Source organism: Lonchura striata, chromosome 4 (genome assembly GCF_050655825.1).
Source record: "Lonchura striata isolate lonStrDom1 chromosome 4, ASM5065582v1, whole genome shotgun sequence".
In the NCBI taxonomy this organism is placed as follows: domain Eukaryota; kingdom Metazoa; phylum Chordata; class Aves; order Passeriformes; family Estrildidae; genus Lonchura; species Lonchura striata.
In genome coordinates, this window is record NC_140706.1 from 52,205,165 (window position 1) to 52,222,482 (window position 17,318).

General features: G+C 39.4%; 1 protein-coding gene across 6 annotated transcripts in view; it reads right to left on the reverse strand.

The window, feature by feature from the left end:
• GRID2 (glutamate ionotropic receptor delta type subunit 2) overlaps positions 1-17,318 on the reverse strand; it is a 679,709-nt gene that overhangs the window by 84,265 nt on the left and 578,126 nt on the right. For all 6 annotated transcript variants that reach the window (XR_004148251.3, XM_021550296.4, XM_021550297.4 and 3 more), the window contains 2 exons: positions 16,922-17,060; positions 6,306-6,501 (listed from right to left, as the gene is read on the reverse strand). Coding sequence is in view for 5 of the 6 variants with exons in the window: in XM_021550296.4 (XP_021405971.3) it covers positions 6,306-6,501; positions 16,922-17,060 (335 nt within the window). In the remaining variant the exon portion in view is untranslated. The remainder of the gene's footprint in view (positions 1-6,305; positions 6,502-16,921; positions 17,061-17,318) is intronic.

Genomic DNA, 17,318 nt, shown 5'->3' on the forward strand with positions numbered 1-17,318 from the left:
TTATAGCCATTGACAGAGCAAGGTGAAGCAAGGTTTCAAGAGAGAATTATCTTTGAACAGAAGATGGGATATATCTCTGGAGATAACACTAAATAACTAAGTTTTCAGGCAAACAAGTATCTGAAAACAAGCAGAAAACTTTGAGGTTAGAAAACTGTCTCTGAGATTAATGTTGTTAATCAGTGAGAATATTCAAAAGAAAAATTTAGCTGGCACCATTGAATCTGGAGAAATTAAGAAATAACAAGGAGCAATTGCCCAATAAAATAATATTTTCACACTATTTTTTATATTGTATTAGACTGTTAAGAACTTTTAGTTCTCAGCCTCATCTTTTCAAGTTAAGCTGTAGCTTTCCTTTGAGAATGAAGGCTGAAAGGTCAGGCACAGAGAGGTTGCTTATTGAGAAATACTATGCATCTGATAATGGTGGTGTTCATTAATTAAGTTAATTCTGGGGTACAGCAGTTCTTTGGTTTCCCCCAGATCCAATCTATGCCAGTATTTAGATTATTATTGTGTGTGTTCCTCTCTCCCCTCTGATTTGGCAGCTATAAAATAAACCAAAGGGATGGAAAGAGCATAAAGAAGCAACAAAACAGAGCTGCTCTGATGGGTACTGATCATAGCACACTCGAGACCTGGCTCTCAAGGTTTTTGTTACTGTAATAACAAAGGGGACTGTTAAGGAGTTTGAAAGAAAGACATGACTGCTGTCTTGAGGGAAAACATACCTTACAGGAGGGTCCTTAGAGAAAGCACAAAGATATTTTGCTTGAAAAAGGAATTGCACTGGAAGCTCACACAAACGAGTTCCAATTCAGAAATGAGAAGGCTGCAGGGAGAGTCAGAATTCACCATGAAAGGCCTTGAAAGTCAAGGCAACTTCTTTTTTTATTTTGTTTTTTTAAACCCAAGAGCATTTTCAATGGAACTAAATGCAAAAAGAATTCTTTATAGAGGCCTCAGAAGACAACAATGGAAACTACTGAAGCGATAGGCTGCAGGTTGTATGGGTAAATCATAGACATGGTGTGGGAAGTAAATTGGCAAGACTTAATTAGACACATCAGAAATAGAAAGAAAATTTAAGATTATGAAGTTAGCTTCTGTAGACTTTAGGTTGAACCAAGTTAGTTGTCAGATATAAACATACAGAAGAGGAAAACACACAAATTTTATTTCAGATGAAAGAAGCTCATCTCAGTTCAAGAGAAATGAAGCTTCCAGTTGTCACCATGGAGCCAATTTGTTTGGACTTAAGGAGACAGGGATAAGCTACAGATAGAAAAGACTATGGTCTTGGATGTAGGATGGCCCACAGAAATTTCTGAACAGCTTTGGAAAGTTCCTCAAAACACTGAGAGGTGAGAGAGCAAGCAAAGACATTCTACCTTCATTCTACATGGAAGGTAGAATTCTACATGGCACAGCACCACAGCAGGACATCTGAGGTTGTTCAAGTGACTTGGGCATACGCAGACTGACCTTTGAACAGAAGTCAGAAGTCACTTGGGCAGCATTTCAGGGAGAGCAAAAAGGATAAGCACATTCAGTAGCATGTAAGATGAAACAGAAGACAAACTAAGATACACCTTCCAGAAAACTTTGGAGACAAAGGAATACAGCAGGAGTTGGCTTGCTTTGTGGCTGAATGAACACATGTCCATGTAGATCCATTTCTTGATATGTAGGCTAACTCAAATTTTGTCTTACCCATTTCTTTTGAATAAAGTCCAACTCTGCATAAAATAACTTTTACAGGTCTTCTACTCTAGATAAAATCTGTGAAAACTCTCTAGAAAGTCAAAGTTAGATCAGACTTTATATACTTAGAAGAGTTGGTGAGTGAGAGGAAGCCTTTTGTTAAACATACCCTGAGTTCTGAGAAAATGTGGTGGTAGGAAAAGTTTTGCTTTTCGTTTTGGAAGCTATGCACAGAATCTGCTTCATGCTCTGTTAACTGTCACAGACCAGTTATTGTACTTCCCAAATGCACTGAGCTCCTGAGCTAACCCAGATAGCTACTAGCCTTGTGATAATGCCTGAAAGTAATGCAACACTGTGTTTGTAGAGCTTTCTGGTCAGGATTCTAATTTTTATCACTCCTGTAAGTTTTTTAAAGCCCCAGATATGGCAGTAAAGATACACAGAATTATAGGGGGAAAAAAAATAGAGCCAGACCATCCATGATAATACAAAGTAAGGGCAGTCAGTGCCTTTGGTACTGCAAGACGCCTGTCAGCTCTAAATCATGGACTGTGTAGGGGACAGTAATCACAAAATAGACCAACTGCACCTTCAGCTGTGGGACTGAACACATCGAGGTCTTAAGGGTACTTGTCAATCTTATTACTCATAGAGCAGACACAGAACATCTCATCAGACCAAGAAGCATCAGCTCCAGAGGCAGAATCAGGGAAGCGGTGTCTGCGTTGATAATTACCCTTCTAACCAGCAGTTGCATCAAGAAAATCCAAATCTCAAGACCAAATTCCTTTTGATACTGTGAGCAAGTCAAAAAAGAAGTACTATGAGCCTACAAGGAGTTTCTCTTAATGCACCATCCAGAAGCATTATTTCACCTGACAATAATTCACAAGTTTCCTAGCAGCTAAATATTTCACAGATAGAGTTAAATAGACAGAAGAGGTTTCAAATGCATTCAGATTCTGCCTGGGAAAGGAATTTTCCACTCTGTTCTGCTGAGAAAAATGAAGATGCTGTAGGCTATGGTATCATGTTCAGAGGAACAAGGTGGGTAGGATAGGGCATTAGGCACTATTATACTCCAGGGAAGAAAGAGCAGACAGGGGCACAATAGAAGTGCTTCATTATATTTAAATGGGAATAGTTCCAAGGATAGGAAAGCCTGTGGTGCTTGTAAAGGATTAAGCAGGGTAATGCTTCTTTATTCTTAAAAAGCAGTGCTTTTTAAGAAGACATAAAGAGGTATGTAATGTGATATCTTTAAGCCTAAATGATTTTTCTTGGAGTCCTCAATGAATGTTTAAGCAGGCATGACGTGGGCCTCTGTAAATCCTTTCTGAATAAATAACTTCTGCAAAAATAGAGATTCCTAGGACAGAATGAGATACATATTTCATAACCTATGCAAAAAAAAAAAAAAAAAAAAAAAGGAAAATCCATTTGAGACACATGAAACACTTAGGAATAATAAAGAAAAAGGGAAGATAAAAGTGAATATTCTCCAGAATAATCCAGGCTTATATAAAAATATAGCTACCTCCCCATCCATTTTGATCTGACAGTGCAGGAAGACAAACAACTGAGTGCTTCCCTATCTTATATTCAGACCTTCAAAAGCTTTTTGCTTGTCTTTTGAGAAAGGGAGAGACAATAAGTGGAAGAAAATATCTAAAGTGCCTCTGCTTTTCAGGCTGTCTCCTGTTTGAGGTATTTAAAACTGCTCTCTCTTCAGGGTAAATCTATCCAGCTGCTCTCTGGCTGGACCTGTGGTATTTAGAGCTGTTCACTATAGATGGAACAGGAGCACACATGGTAATGATATGTATGCACCTGATTTATGAGAGGAACAGGACCAATAAATATAAAAACCTGAAAACTTACAATGGCATGATCTTCCCATCTTGTTTCTCTTGTCTGCCCTGCCCTCCTGCCAGGAAAAGCAGGTCAAAGCAGCAGAATGCCTGATTTAAAGTGGGACTGTGCAATCACTGTCATTTAGCTGTATTGTATTTGCACTCACACAGGTGCCACTCCCCAAAAAGACACTGGTACAGCAAGCAGGCAGTCCTGCTGAGTGAGAGGGGTGAGGTGCTGAGTGAGTCAGTGGTTGGCCTCTCTCCTCTTCCCCCCTGTTTATATATACATTAGCATTAGACTGCTACTTTCCTCACAGTAAAATAGTGCCAGCTCCACTGGAGCTGTCAGGATAAAAGCAAGACAAAACTAAAGAACTTTTGGGATTTTACAAAAATATTTTGGGAAGCGTCTTCTATGAAGGCTCTTTGCAAACCTCATTTAACCTCTGAGGTGGTGCAGCAAGGCATGATGTTAAAGATTGGAGTGTCCACTTCATCCCTGCACCTCTCTCCCATGGTGGTTCCTCCTATCCCAATCCTTTCACAGTCATTACTTAGCTGAGTGAGAGTCCCTTTCCCTGTACCTGTTTGGAGCACTCATTAAGTCTCTGCTGTCTCACTCACCACTCCAGGAATGTTTGCTGAGGTGATGCTCTCACAGAGCCTGGACAAACTGCTGCTCATCACACTTTAGTGCTGATGAATGGGGGGAAGCAAAATGAGGCAAAGAGGGAGACCTGTTGGTGTATCTTGCCCAAAGTTATAATCAGGTTAATATCTCTGATGTGGCCAGTTAAATTCATTAAAGACCCTGAAGAGCATTATGAAGCATATAAATAGGCCAAGGGGACCCATTAATCCTTCCTGAAATGTTTTCATTTTTTGAAATGTGTTACAGAGACTATAATCTCTCCCTTTTATCATATATCTTTTAAAATATTTTTCCTTGTCTAAGATTAGCTTTTAACATCACTTTCTTCATGCAGCTTTTTTCCCGTGCAGGCCAACTACAGCTTCCCAAAAGCTTCTGGTGAACAGCAGGTGGCAAATAATCTTCTTCTGTGTCATTTCTTCCTGTAAATTGAAGGAAGGGGAGAAATTGTGCACCTGCAGGTAGATGTGTATGTTCATTAGAATCAGACTTAAGACCTCTGCCTTTTAAAACTGGAGGCTGGCTGGCTTGCTCACTTGACACAATTTAGTTTTTCGACATCATCGTTTACCTATTCCTGGAAAGCAAAAGCATGAGAAATTAAGAACTTGGATGTTTCTGGCTTTGTAGGTTTTAGGACAGCAATTCCTATGTTTCTAAGAATGAAAATTCAATGACTGTAATCTGGAATTACCTGCCAGCAGGATATACCATTTGTTTGGTTTTTCAAGCTAAAAGCTCTTAGTGAGCACAGCTGTGTTTGATGTACTCTGTTTTTTTGATCCTTCTGAAACTCATTTTAAAACTTGGAAACCAGGAGGAAAGGTTCTTGGGTTTGGGTTTATATATATGTATATATACACAAAAGGCAAATCCCAGCTTTATCATCCACTTACAAACTGAGCTAAAATATGCTCTCTGAAAAAAAAACCAATTAAAAAAATTTCCTCTAGCCAATAAATCTTCAGACCTCTTTTTCTTGCTCTTTCAGCTTATGACTTTATCTAAATAGGTTTCAAAAGTGCAGTTCCCCAGGACCTCTCCTGCCTCTTTTTTTTTTTTTTTTTTTTTTTTATGCTGTTTAGTCCTCCAGAAGAGAAAATATGATCTTGGTTATCCAGACGCTGGATTGGGGATTTTAAAAACGCCAAATAATCTTTGTTTATTTTTTAGCTCTTCTGCTATCAAGAGCTCACCAGTGATTTATTCATTCTTCTTAACATACTCTTTTATCTTGTTACTACCTAGAGTGAGAACATCAGAAATGTCAGGTTTTCCTGGCCAATAGATTTTGGTGGAGACAAAAACCAGAGTTCATCTGGATTTTCAGAAGTCTTTAAATTGAGATTGTAAGAATGTGAACAGACAATTCATGGATATTTTCTGTAAGAAATCGTCACATATTGAAGTTTAAAATAAAGCCAGCAAAATATGATATTTCTTTGATTTGATTTAGAAGTCTGAATGTAAAGATATAATGCTAGGAGAAAAGCTTGTATACAGTCACTCATCAACTCACATTAACTCTTAAACAGAATCCTTTCATGGACTGGTGTTTCTTTAAAAGCTGCAGCTGTCAGCCAGAATTTGGGAGGGAAATACTGCAATCACAAATGTGCCTACAAAAAGTTCTCAAAGTGTTTTTCCACTGCCAAACCTACTACAGGATGTGTTTGTGAGATTTTTAAAGTCAAATCATCCATCCATTCCTGCCTTCATCTCTCAAAACAAACGTGACTCAGAGCTCCAACAGAAAGCCAGGATTTTCAGTGTCAGGAGACTACAAGAAAAGTTAATCAATGTCTTGCATTCTGTGGTTCTGAGTCCAGTGTTCCTATTCCCATTTTGCACCCTTACAAATGCAGCCATCTCTTATAAAATCACCTGTAAATAATTTTTGGAGCAAACAATCTGGGTACTTACATATTGAAATGCTATTAAACGCCACAAACCAGAGAAGTCCCAATCCTCCGTGTCGGTGCAATGGGCTTTCAGGAATTGATTAAAGGCATGATTGCAACAGCAAAGCAAACGTGGTGTAACACAGAGCATCTCCAATGGGAAGCATAAAGGAAGGGTGGCAGTACCTTCTGAATGCCTGCAGTGGACTCCAGGACATTGTTCTCGGAGCCGTTGCTCCTGTTGATCATGCGCCACATCTGGGAATACATGCTGTCCCTCTCGAAGGGGTTCATCCCTTTCACCCGCACATGCTCGTACACTGCCGAGTCCAGCACAGTGCCGTAAGGAATGTCTGTCTGCCTCGAGAGATCCTGGAGAGACCTGAATTGTTGGGGAAGAAAAAGAGACATGGGAGGCTTTAATCCACGTTTTCAAGACAAGGAACTGCAGGCCAACAAAGGGCAGCACAGAGGAAGACACAACACAAGGTTCTTCTGTTGGGCTTGTTTTCCTATTTTTTATTATTTCACAGAATCACAGGATAATGAGATTGGAAGAGACCTCTAAGATCATCAAATTCAACCCATGCCCTAATACCACAACTAGACTATAGCACCAAGTGTCAAGTCCAGTCTTTTTTTAAACACATCCAGAGATGGTGATTCCACCACCTCCCTAGGAAGACAATTCCAGTATTTTATTATTCTTTCAGTGAAAAAAATTTTCCTAATATCGAACCTAATCAGCGCCGAGTATAGGGGAAGAATAACCTCCCTACTCCTGCTGGTCACACAATTCCTAATGCAGGCCAGGAAGCCATTGGCCTTCTTGGCCACCAAGGCACATTGCTGGCTCATATCCAACCGGCTGTTGACCAACACCCCCAGGTCCCTTTCTGTCTGGACACAAAGAGCAATATGATGAGGAAGGAAGTGGTGGAAAAGGTGAAAATGGATAAAAAAGAACAGAAGGGCAAGAGGATGCTGGGAAATACCAAGCTCCTTTGAGCAGGGGCAGGGAGAGCTGGAATCAGAAGTTGGATACCTGCCTACAGGGCAAACCCACAGTCTGCTGTGGGGACCTGGTGGCAGCACCAGAATTCAGGAAGTCCAGCCCAGAGGACCTGGGCTGAGCAGCTCTGTGTGCTCCTGGGTTACACAGCGCAGGGCAGTTTGATGGGGGTGTTCCTGCACTGAACTGTGCATCCATCCCAAAGGTCACATCCTGTGTTATTTTCAGCAAGTATTTATATTGTACTTTCATGAACTGCTTTTTCATCATATTTTCATGTTATCACAGTTCATGTTATTTAGTCTAATAAATTTGTTCTGCTTTACATGTTATCTAGTCTTACCCTTCTGTATAAACCAAAAGAAGTAAGCCATTTTAAAAGTTTCTATAGCACCCCAAATGGGGTTTGGTCAACCAAACTTGCTTTGAACATAAAAATTGTATATCAGAACCATTTAAAGTTTCCTTACTGCTTGGCTTTTATTTTCCTTTCCTCTAGAATTGCTCTCCTGTACCTTTGATTCTTTAATGGCACTCATTAAAATTTCAAAGTAACTACTGCAATACCTCTACTTCTTAAAACCCATTATAGCTTTCCCAGCACAAATTAATTGTGTATAAACTGCACAAATCTAGTGGATGACACATAAGGACAATCAAGGAACTCAGTGCTGTCTTCAAGAAAGCAATAGCAAATTGTAAAAGCTTATTGCAGATGCAGATAATGCAAACAGCAATTAAGGAAACTCATCAAATTCCAACCTGTATTTCTAAAAATGTAAATATGAAGGCTAGTGAAAATAGCCCTGTGGGGTGGGGGTTGGAAAAAATGAAATTTTTAGATTGTGAGGATGGCACTGAAGAAAACAGTAATGACATCTCACAGGACTTGTATGCCATGTACAAAACAGAAAGCAGGAAAAGAAGAAATCAATAGAGATCAATGGCAGGAGTTTAGATGTTAGCTAAGTAAAAAAGAAATCCTTTGAAGTTTAGACATATGGGCTCAGAAAAACATTGACCCAGAGCTAAATTCTAGTCAGATAACATACAGTAATTATAAGGAAGGGATAAATGTAATTGCAAGAAGTAAATAACTAATGGTATTAAAAACCCTCAAATCTTCTCAGTTTCTCCAACAAGATTGCATTCCTTTTATACAGGGAACCTGAAAAGAATCTGTACATATAGGGAATCATCCAAGGTGAGATGCTACATGTAACACTTCCTGAAAACAAGTGTATTGGTATTCTACCAGAGGACCAAGACATGCCCTGTTTTATGTGGAAAAATATGAGACTCTGGCAGACTTAGGCATCAGGACAATAAGTACTGCAGTACTTATTGCAACTGAATAGTAAAAAAAAAAAAAAAAAAAAAAAAAAAAAAAAAAAAAAATTGTCAAGTCCAGATGAACACCTATGAGTTCTGAAAGAGTAAATATGAAATGGCTGAGCTGTAAGCAAAAATGTGAAACCTCCTTACAGCCAGTGAATAAAAGAAAGCAATAAACTTCCTTTCAGTAAGTTTTATAAGCATACTGAAATAAGGATTAATACAATTTTAAAGGTCAGTCCTGAAGTCTAGACATAGATACCATGTAGGTTTCTCCAAGGAAAGCAAGTCAATCATCTATTGAAATCACACTTTGAAATTACTCAGGAAGCCCTCAGAATTTCAAAAAGAACTTCCTCTTACCAAACAATATACAGACAGTGGAAGCAGATGGACAATCTTCACAGGAGGAGTTTAGAAACATTTCCTAGCAGCTCTAGGTAGCATTAGAAATATTCAGTCAGAGTGGATGCTCTCAAGGGATTTCAAGGGTAACAAGAACAGCTTTTGCAGAACTAAAAGGCTGAACAAGGAGAGTGTGACCCTGTGGATGGGGACAGCAGTCGCAGCTAGAGCTGAGGCTCTCAAATCCTGTATTGCCTCACTCTTCCTCACCAAGGTCTCCCAGGCCTTCGTGAGACAGGCAGGGTTCAAGAAGGCAATAAACAATGAGCAGTAAGTTGTCAGGTAAATCCCATCCAGACGAGGCAGGGATTGATTGGGAGCACTAGATCCATAGAAGTCAGTGTGCTGAGAAAGCTGGCCTGTGTCCTTGCAAGGCCACCTGCTTTAATTTTTGCAAGGTGAAGGAGGCTGGGGGAGATCCCTTGCTGTAGGAGAAAGAAAATATCCAGACTATATTAAGAAAGTTGAAAAAATTGAATTACTGCTGGTCATCCAGCAGTACTAACTCCTCATGGAGTGAGTCCTCAGCACATTTCTGAGCACAGGAAAGAAAAGCACACTACTGGCAGCGCTCAACATTGACTCACCAAAAGTAAGTCATGCCTGACCAATTTGGTTGCCTTCTAAACTAAAATAACTTCATTTGTGGACAAGAATAGAGATACTGACACGGTTTACCTTTCACAAGGCAGCCTGCCTATCTGCCTGCCACAATATTCTTGTATCCAAAGGAGGTCTTTAGGTACAGCTGTGTGGGAAAGCAGATTTGATAAATTCCCAATTGGATTGTCATGCTCATGGCATATCTCATGCTAACAAGTACCCCAGAGGTCTAACCTGGGGAGGAGGTAAGCAAGCACCAATGATTTGAAGGAGGTAAGGAAGCACCTTCCTGCCAAGTTTGCAGATGACATGACATGGAGAGACCTGCTCAAGGACAGGCTGAAGTTCAGATGGGCCTAGAAAGACTGGAGCAGTGGGGTGTGAAATCAGCAAGGACAAATACAAAGCTCTGTACCTGGGGATGAATAAAACCCCCTAACAACCAGGCTGAGCACAGCCCTGCAGCAAGGCACCCTGGTAGGCAGCAGCAGGTCTTGCTGAGAGCTTCTCCTAATTTTACCATTAGACAAAGTGTTGTGCAAAGTGCTGACAGTCTATCTGTCAAAAGCATCACTGATGAAAGACACTAAATAAATACAGCACACTGTATTCATCCCTTCTCTTTCTGCTGCTGCCGCCAGTGCATTCCTGTAATCATCTGGCAGCAGTGCAATGACGTGTCACAAGAAGCATACTGCAATGTCCTGTAATTGTTATTTTTCATACTAGAAAAGTGTACCAAAAGTATTCCTAGAGTCTCCAATTTCTAGTGACAACACTTAGTAAAATTGCAATCATTACTTTACAGGACTCTGTATAGCCATATAATTTCTAATAGAAGTAGCAACAAAACATTTTTTGGACATATTGCTGAGTAGGATATAATTGACAGGTGTCAATTTGCTGACACAAATCTGTTAAAAACAGCACAAAAGAAAATTAACTCCCATGTATGTCTTGTGGCTATAAAAGCAACTTTTTAATTTTCAGAAGGGCAAGCCAGCACAAGACATGAGCTATTAGTCTTGGAGTGTACTACAGCCAGGTATGGGAAGCAAACAGGCTGAGAAGCAAGTGTGCTATCACACACAAAGGCACCACCAGCAGGGAAATAACAAGGAGAAGAATTATGTCAATGCCTTCAGGAAGGCATGCTGTAGCTGCCATGCCTGCATGAACTGGAGTCTGCAGTGCCTCACTGCTAGATGTGCTATCCTGACGTGCAGGATGCCTCTCAGCTGCCCTACTTGCATCTTCTCACAGTCGCAGGTGGGGCTCCATGCTGAGAAAATGATGACAAGAGGACAAAACCAAGACAAATGTAAGTGTAAACTCTATAGATGGGCTAAGTGCTGTTGTTGGCAGTAAACCCAAAGTTGTGGTTCACCTGACCATATGCTGAGGAGCAAGAAAGAAATTTGGGAGCCTTGGAGGTGTACATGTGCATATACTGCTGCATAGGCAAGCTGCAGATACAGCAAAGATCTATCACATGTCAGTGAATCTTTCCCCTCACACAAACATGTAAAATGGTATCATAACATATATGACCTCCTTCAGAAGCTGTTTGTTTAATAACCCACAACTCTGCTGACTGTTGCCGAGACACTCAACCTAGAAGGTACAACAAAACAAAGTACAGCAAAACAAAGAGAAATTACAAACTTTGAGAGAACTACTAGAATTATTAAACCACTGAGGTTCCTTTACAGAAGAAAGAACTCTTAAAACTGCTTTGCCTCCAGCCTGGTTTATAGGTTACACACACATTGGTTGGCGTACCTCTGTTCCTGGATTAAACAGCTCATTGTCTTTTCAGACAATTGCCTTTAGTGGACACATAAATCCTCAGCCTCACTGTCCCCAGTTTCACCACACAGCTGCCACACCAGATCTCAAAATGAGGAAAATACATTTGTCAAGATAATTAATTCTTATAAGGGATCCTTTGATGTCCAAATCCTGATTCCATTAACCACACTGAAAATGTAATTTGTCGATAGTTCTCAGATGAAGTATCTGCAAAGCTAAGCACTCATTAGCATGAGTAAGCAAATGATAATTTCACATTTTAAATTTTTTTTTCTCTTTGAATTTCTAGTTTTGAAGCAATAAGGTAATGAATTATAAAAATTTTTAAAAAATATAAAAAAGCAGATGTAGCTGAAAAAATTGTTAAAAAATTAGATACCTTTGACTGAGCTTGTATACAGACAAATTCTACTTCTAGGGAAGTGACCATGCAGTCAGATCATTCAGCTTAATTTTGTCACTCATGCAGCATTGTGAGAAAAATATTATGTGTGGCCTTTATGGTAATTTTTATTTCTCACTGCAATTACTGGGATAATACCAAAATTATCCCAGCATCAATATTATCCTAAATTAACTAGGCTAATAGCTAAAGGGCTATTCTGAGGAGGAATTGAAACATTTGAGGAAGAGTTATTAACAGATAGATGTATTTTTCAGAGTTTGTTGATTTTGCTTAGTATTCTACATCTTAATCAGGCAGCAGTTGTCAGGTCACTTTAATTTTATGGCTTAGTACAAATCAGTTACTTTGCAATTTAAGAAATTATCTCTGCCTCCAGCTAGAAGAAAAATATAGTAGGATTTCGATAGGTTTCTTTCTCCAGAGCATATCCTTTTCTATAAACTCACATCCCAGACTCAGAATTGGTAACATGTTCACATATGTCAGCCAAAAGTGTTAAAAAAAGTACACAGAAAAATGTTGCAAAGCACAAAGTCAGCTTCCTAAAGAAGTAACTGAATTTCTTTTTAGGTGATAAAATACCACTGAGGTCACAGACTTGGGCATCAACACATCTTTGTAAACCTGGGTTATAGATCAATTCAGGCTAGCTGTGCTAGACTTGAGTGCTGCATAGAGTTGTCTCTAAGAACTAGTCACTAAATTTTCAGCAAAAAACAACCAAAGTCGTGGCCTACACTGAAGTCTTTATTTATGACTGATTCAGATAAAGCTTTCCAGTGCTCTTGTGGGGTATTTTGTTCATTTGTCTGCTTGGTTGGTTTTTTTTTTTTCCTAGGACAGTGAGGAATAATTCACAAGCAGATTTAGGGTTAGGGAACAGGGCACATTAAGCCAAGGGGTCTGGCTGCTCACAGGGTGAGCTGTGCAGAAACCTGTAATATTGTTTGCAGGCTGAACCATGTAAAAGAAAATATTAATGGACATGCATTGGGCAATATCTAATCACTACATTCTGTGCAACCCCCTTGCAGAAATCCTGAAGGCAGTTGCACTGAGCTGTATAAAGCCTTAAGGAACTCTTAGCTTCAAGCAAATAATGGTTTAGCAAAATGTTGTGAAAAGAATGGCTGAGAAAGAAAGACTTGCTTTCCCACCATGTCTCCATTTTTGGAGGCAGAGGTCTCACCTATCAAAAAAGACACACTTGTTATCAAATGGAGAACATAATGTGAACCTCTGATTTTACAGAAGACAAAAGATGCACACTTTCCCGCACAACATGTACCATCTAAACTCTCAACCTTCCGCATTTCAGACATGGATTAAACTTGAAACCACTTAACACCAGGCTTTCATGTGGCAAATCCTTTGACTTCTCTGTTCACCCTACTCCCACAACCTTCCTGCAAAATGTTAGAGCTCTTGAGGTGGCAACACTCTCTCCTAATCCAGAAAAACAGTGCAGTAACTTGAATAAAATAAATCTCTGCCAATGAACTCTAACTTGGTCCTAAAGAAATCATAAAACATAATAATGTCAACACTGGCTCAGTGATAAAATTCAGAACATAAGCATGTCCTAGAAATAGCTCAGGACCTCCAAATTTTTTGGCATTTACCAAGAAAAGCTACTCCTAATTACTATTAATTAAGGTTGCATTTGTGAAAGGGATCTAAAGATTTAAAACGCATAGAAATTATGCTTTGCTACCACAGTGTTTTGGCATTTGAAATGCTGACTGTCTTGATTTAAATGTCATCTGCAACGTGGGTCAAAGTGGGAACAAAAGATGCATCCAGGAACTACTTTAGAACTTGAATGACTCTGCTCTTGATATTGCATGTTGGCAGGAGGTGAAAAGCTGAGCTCCCAAAGGTATTAAGAGTAACCATTTCTCTGGAAAAGCAGATTTAACATCATTCTTTTTCTTATAGTTTCTCTGAATTAATTTAAAAACTGCAAAAATTTGATTCAAACTGAATGGCATCAAGTGAGGTTATACAGCAAATACCTACTTTGAAACTCTATAGGGAAAGGGAACACTTATTTCTTTAAGGGTCCTCCTTAGTGGATGGGCTGATAAAATTTTGCATGCTTTGCTACTCAAAATAGAGCTCTGGATACCATGAGACACTGACTAGGAAGCCTTCACTCCAACTGAGCAGGGGAAGCTGCAAGAGCTCTGAACACAAACTAGCTTCATATCCAAAAGCTGAAATGCAGTAACTACCAAAGGCTTCATGGAAATGAAATGTACTGTAGGCTGCTTGAATCCTCCTATCTTTTGTAAAAGATATCACGAGGACCATACCTATGACAACACACTGTAATATCTGATGCTAGCTGGAAATCTGAAATGAAAAATTATAAACTACTTTTTATATCTGTGGAAACCCACTGACTTCAATTTCTCAATTTCTTTCCTTTTTTTTGGCTAGTCTAAGGCTAACAAGCACTACTAGCAGAATCTGGATTATTTTTTTTTAGTGCTTATACCCATTTCCATTCTGGCCTTGAAGGCTCCCCAAGGTACAATTTGTACTGTTAAAAAAAAAAAAGAAAAAACAAAAAAAAGGAAAAAAGGAAAAAAGGAGCATCAGCTTTTTTTTTCTTTATTGCTTATTCATGTTTTCCACTTTGCAGTAATTCAGCATGACAAACAAACCTCCTTTCCTTACGTGCTAGTTTAAGCTTCAATTTTGGCAGTTTTGTAAACTGAAGTTTTATACTCCCACCATAGTTAGGATAACTTCATTCCCTAATGGATACTAAACACATCTAATTACTCTATTTTTGAGCTGGAAGTGCTGTTGAAAGATATCTGTTCTTTCATTTCAGGAGCTTTCCAGCTGCAACATTTTCTACTGAATAAAACATTTTCAGTGACTCTGCCCATAAATAATACAGCACAAAGACCAAGGTAGTCCCAACTGTACATAATAACCTCAAAATTCCACTGAGGCTTTTCTAGTGACATCATAATAAACGTCAGGGAAAAGCTGAAGATGTATTAAATTATAGTTTGGGTATATTTTATTCTTTTTTACACATCATAAGAAAACAGACATTTGTCACAGTAATTTGAACATTTTTCTACTTCAAAACCAGAAGGGAAATGATTTCAAAGCAGAATGCAGAAGCATGTTTCATTCTTGTAAGGACAAACGGAATGAGTGAATATATCATTATAATTTATTTTGCATATATAAATTCCCATGTTGTTTCTTCACAGTCCTTAGTCAATTTAAATTGTTTAAAACTTAAAAAAATAAATACATCAACTTCCCTCAAAATATCAAGATCAGTGTTTAAAAACATTGACACAGAATATCATTTTACTCCCATCCAAATTTTGAAGGGATTATAATTGAAACCACAGAGTCAAATGGTTGGGTTGTGTCAAAATACCCTGGCAGCATTGCATCATCTCAAAATTTGTTATTCAGAACACAAAAAAAAAAAAAAAAAAAGGTAACTTCATTTAACTTGTAATACAACTGTGTCAGGGGAGTAATTTTCTCATTTGCTCATGACTTTAGTCTATTTTATATAACTCTCAAAGTATGGAGCCCCCTAATAGATGAAAGTGGTGAAGTTGTTACCTCAGAAAGGAAGAACAACAACCAGAGAAAATTTCCAGTTTGGAGTGTAAGGACTTGCAAAGCCTAGGCAATTGTTCCATGGAGCACCAACTTCTCTCTCCACTTCCATCTCCCAAAAGTCAGGACATAACCATGCCCTCAAAGTTAATTCTGCTTCTGCTCTTGGGTCCAACTTGGGCTTCAACTGCAAATGAAACTTGTCTGCTATTGCAGATGTATACCAGCCTATGTGAAAGCCAGGATTAGTTTTAGCACACAGAAAATCCTCAGCTAGAGGAGAAGCACCTTTGTGTGAGCACAGTCACTGCTGGCACGCAGCGATGCTTGATCCTGACCTGTGAATTCACAGGAGGCCAAGGCTCCCCCTGCTCAGTCTGTGACAATGGCTTACTGTCTCAAGGGGAATTTCAGAGAGATTTTGAAAGCAGCTGAACTAGAGGCAGAAGGACCTTAGGTGATGATACACACAAATCAGGGACTTGGATCAATGACTAGGCTGGGAAAACAGAACTTTCTCTAAGGTCAGCTTTGAGCCTGACTTGAAGGTCAAGTTCTTACCTTTCTGAAGGAAGGAATACAGTGAAATGTGCCTCTCTTCTTTAAAGTCACGCTGATATTTTTGCAAAGAGGATGTTAGAAAAGGGTAATTTGGTCACTCTCACATACTTTCACAGATTTGTAGGCTCAAGATTAACCTGCTGTGAAAGAATGGCCAGCTGTCCCTCACAATGCTTGGCTACCTAATGCTTCCCTGTATTTTCTAGTCTCTGCTTTGACCCAGCAGTGAGCAGTTGAAGGCGAAGGTTATCACTGGAGCAATGGGAGTGAGGATAGCTCAGGATGCAGCTAGGTGAAGGAGAAGATACTGGAGTACAAAAGGGCAGAGAGAAAGGGTAGGGGACCTAGAAAGGTTCCTGTGGAATGGAAAGATGACATGATCTTCAGAAAAAGACTGGAAGGTGTGACAGAAAGAGCTCACCATAAAAGGGACAGGAGAGGACCAGGACATTCATTTTTGGGAGGCATGAAGCAGAGGAACGAATAGACAAGGAAAGGAGAATGACATGATCTGCTTATGTAGTAAGAGAGCTCCCAGAGTTAGAAGGAGAAAAGATGAGCTCCTAAACCAGTGAGTTTATTACTGTTTGTTGCTGTTGATACATTTTGCTTTGGCAAGAATAGGCAAAGTCACCTCTGAGCTCCCCATACACTGAAGAAGCATTGGGGTCTTCCTGACCAGTGTCAGAACACAAGTATTGTGGAATACATCTGAATGAAAAGCAGAAGCAGCAATTCATACTTTCCTATTTCAAACACAGATACTGTGTGGTCATCTCAAACTCAATGGCTTCTTTGAAAATATGTATGTGTGCAAACATACATACGTATGTCTGCCACAGGGAAAAGCATCTGCTAGAGGCCAAAAGCTCCAATCCTAAAAACAAAGTGTCTCCAGGGAGACTGACAGTCCACAGTGTATTGTTAGTTTTCTAACTATCCAACTGCTTTTTGGGAGGATAAACATTTTTTCCTGTTCTCACATTTAAGTAGAACATTTATACCCCTCTACATGTATATTTATGTTCACCCTCCTTTCTCTTGAATCATTCTTTATCAACTTACTGGATGGAGTTCTCAATGCGTGTGATGGTGAGGAAAGCTGCTAGGTTGGCCGTGTAGGAGGAGATGACAATCAAAGCAAAAAGCCACCAGGCTCCCATCATCAGTCGGGTTGCCAGGGTTGTGTATGGAACCTCTCCTCCTGTGGGGAAGAAGGAAAAGCAAAAATTTTCATTTGGCAGAGGAATGCTTGTGCATTGCTCAGGATAACTAGACTCCCAGGTTAACAGTTTAAAGCAGTTCATTAAAGCCTGGTGCTTCAGTGAACTGAGCAGGATTTGGAGCTGCACTTTCTATGCAATAAAAAGCACTGAAGGAAGCCCACAGTGTCAGCTATCATTCCTGTGTTTAATCTCTTTTGCTATTGTGCCTTTAATTGCAGTTCATCTGCCAGTCTTGT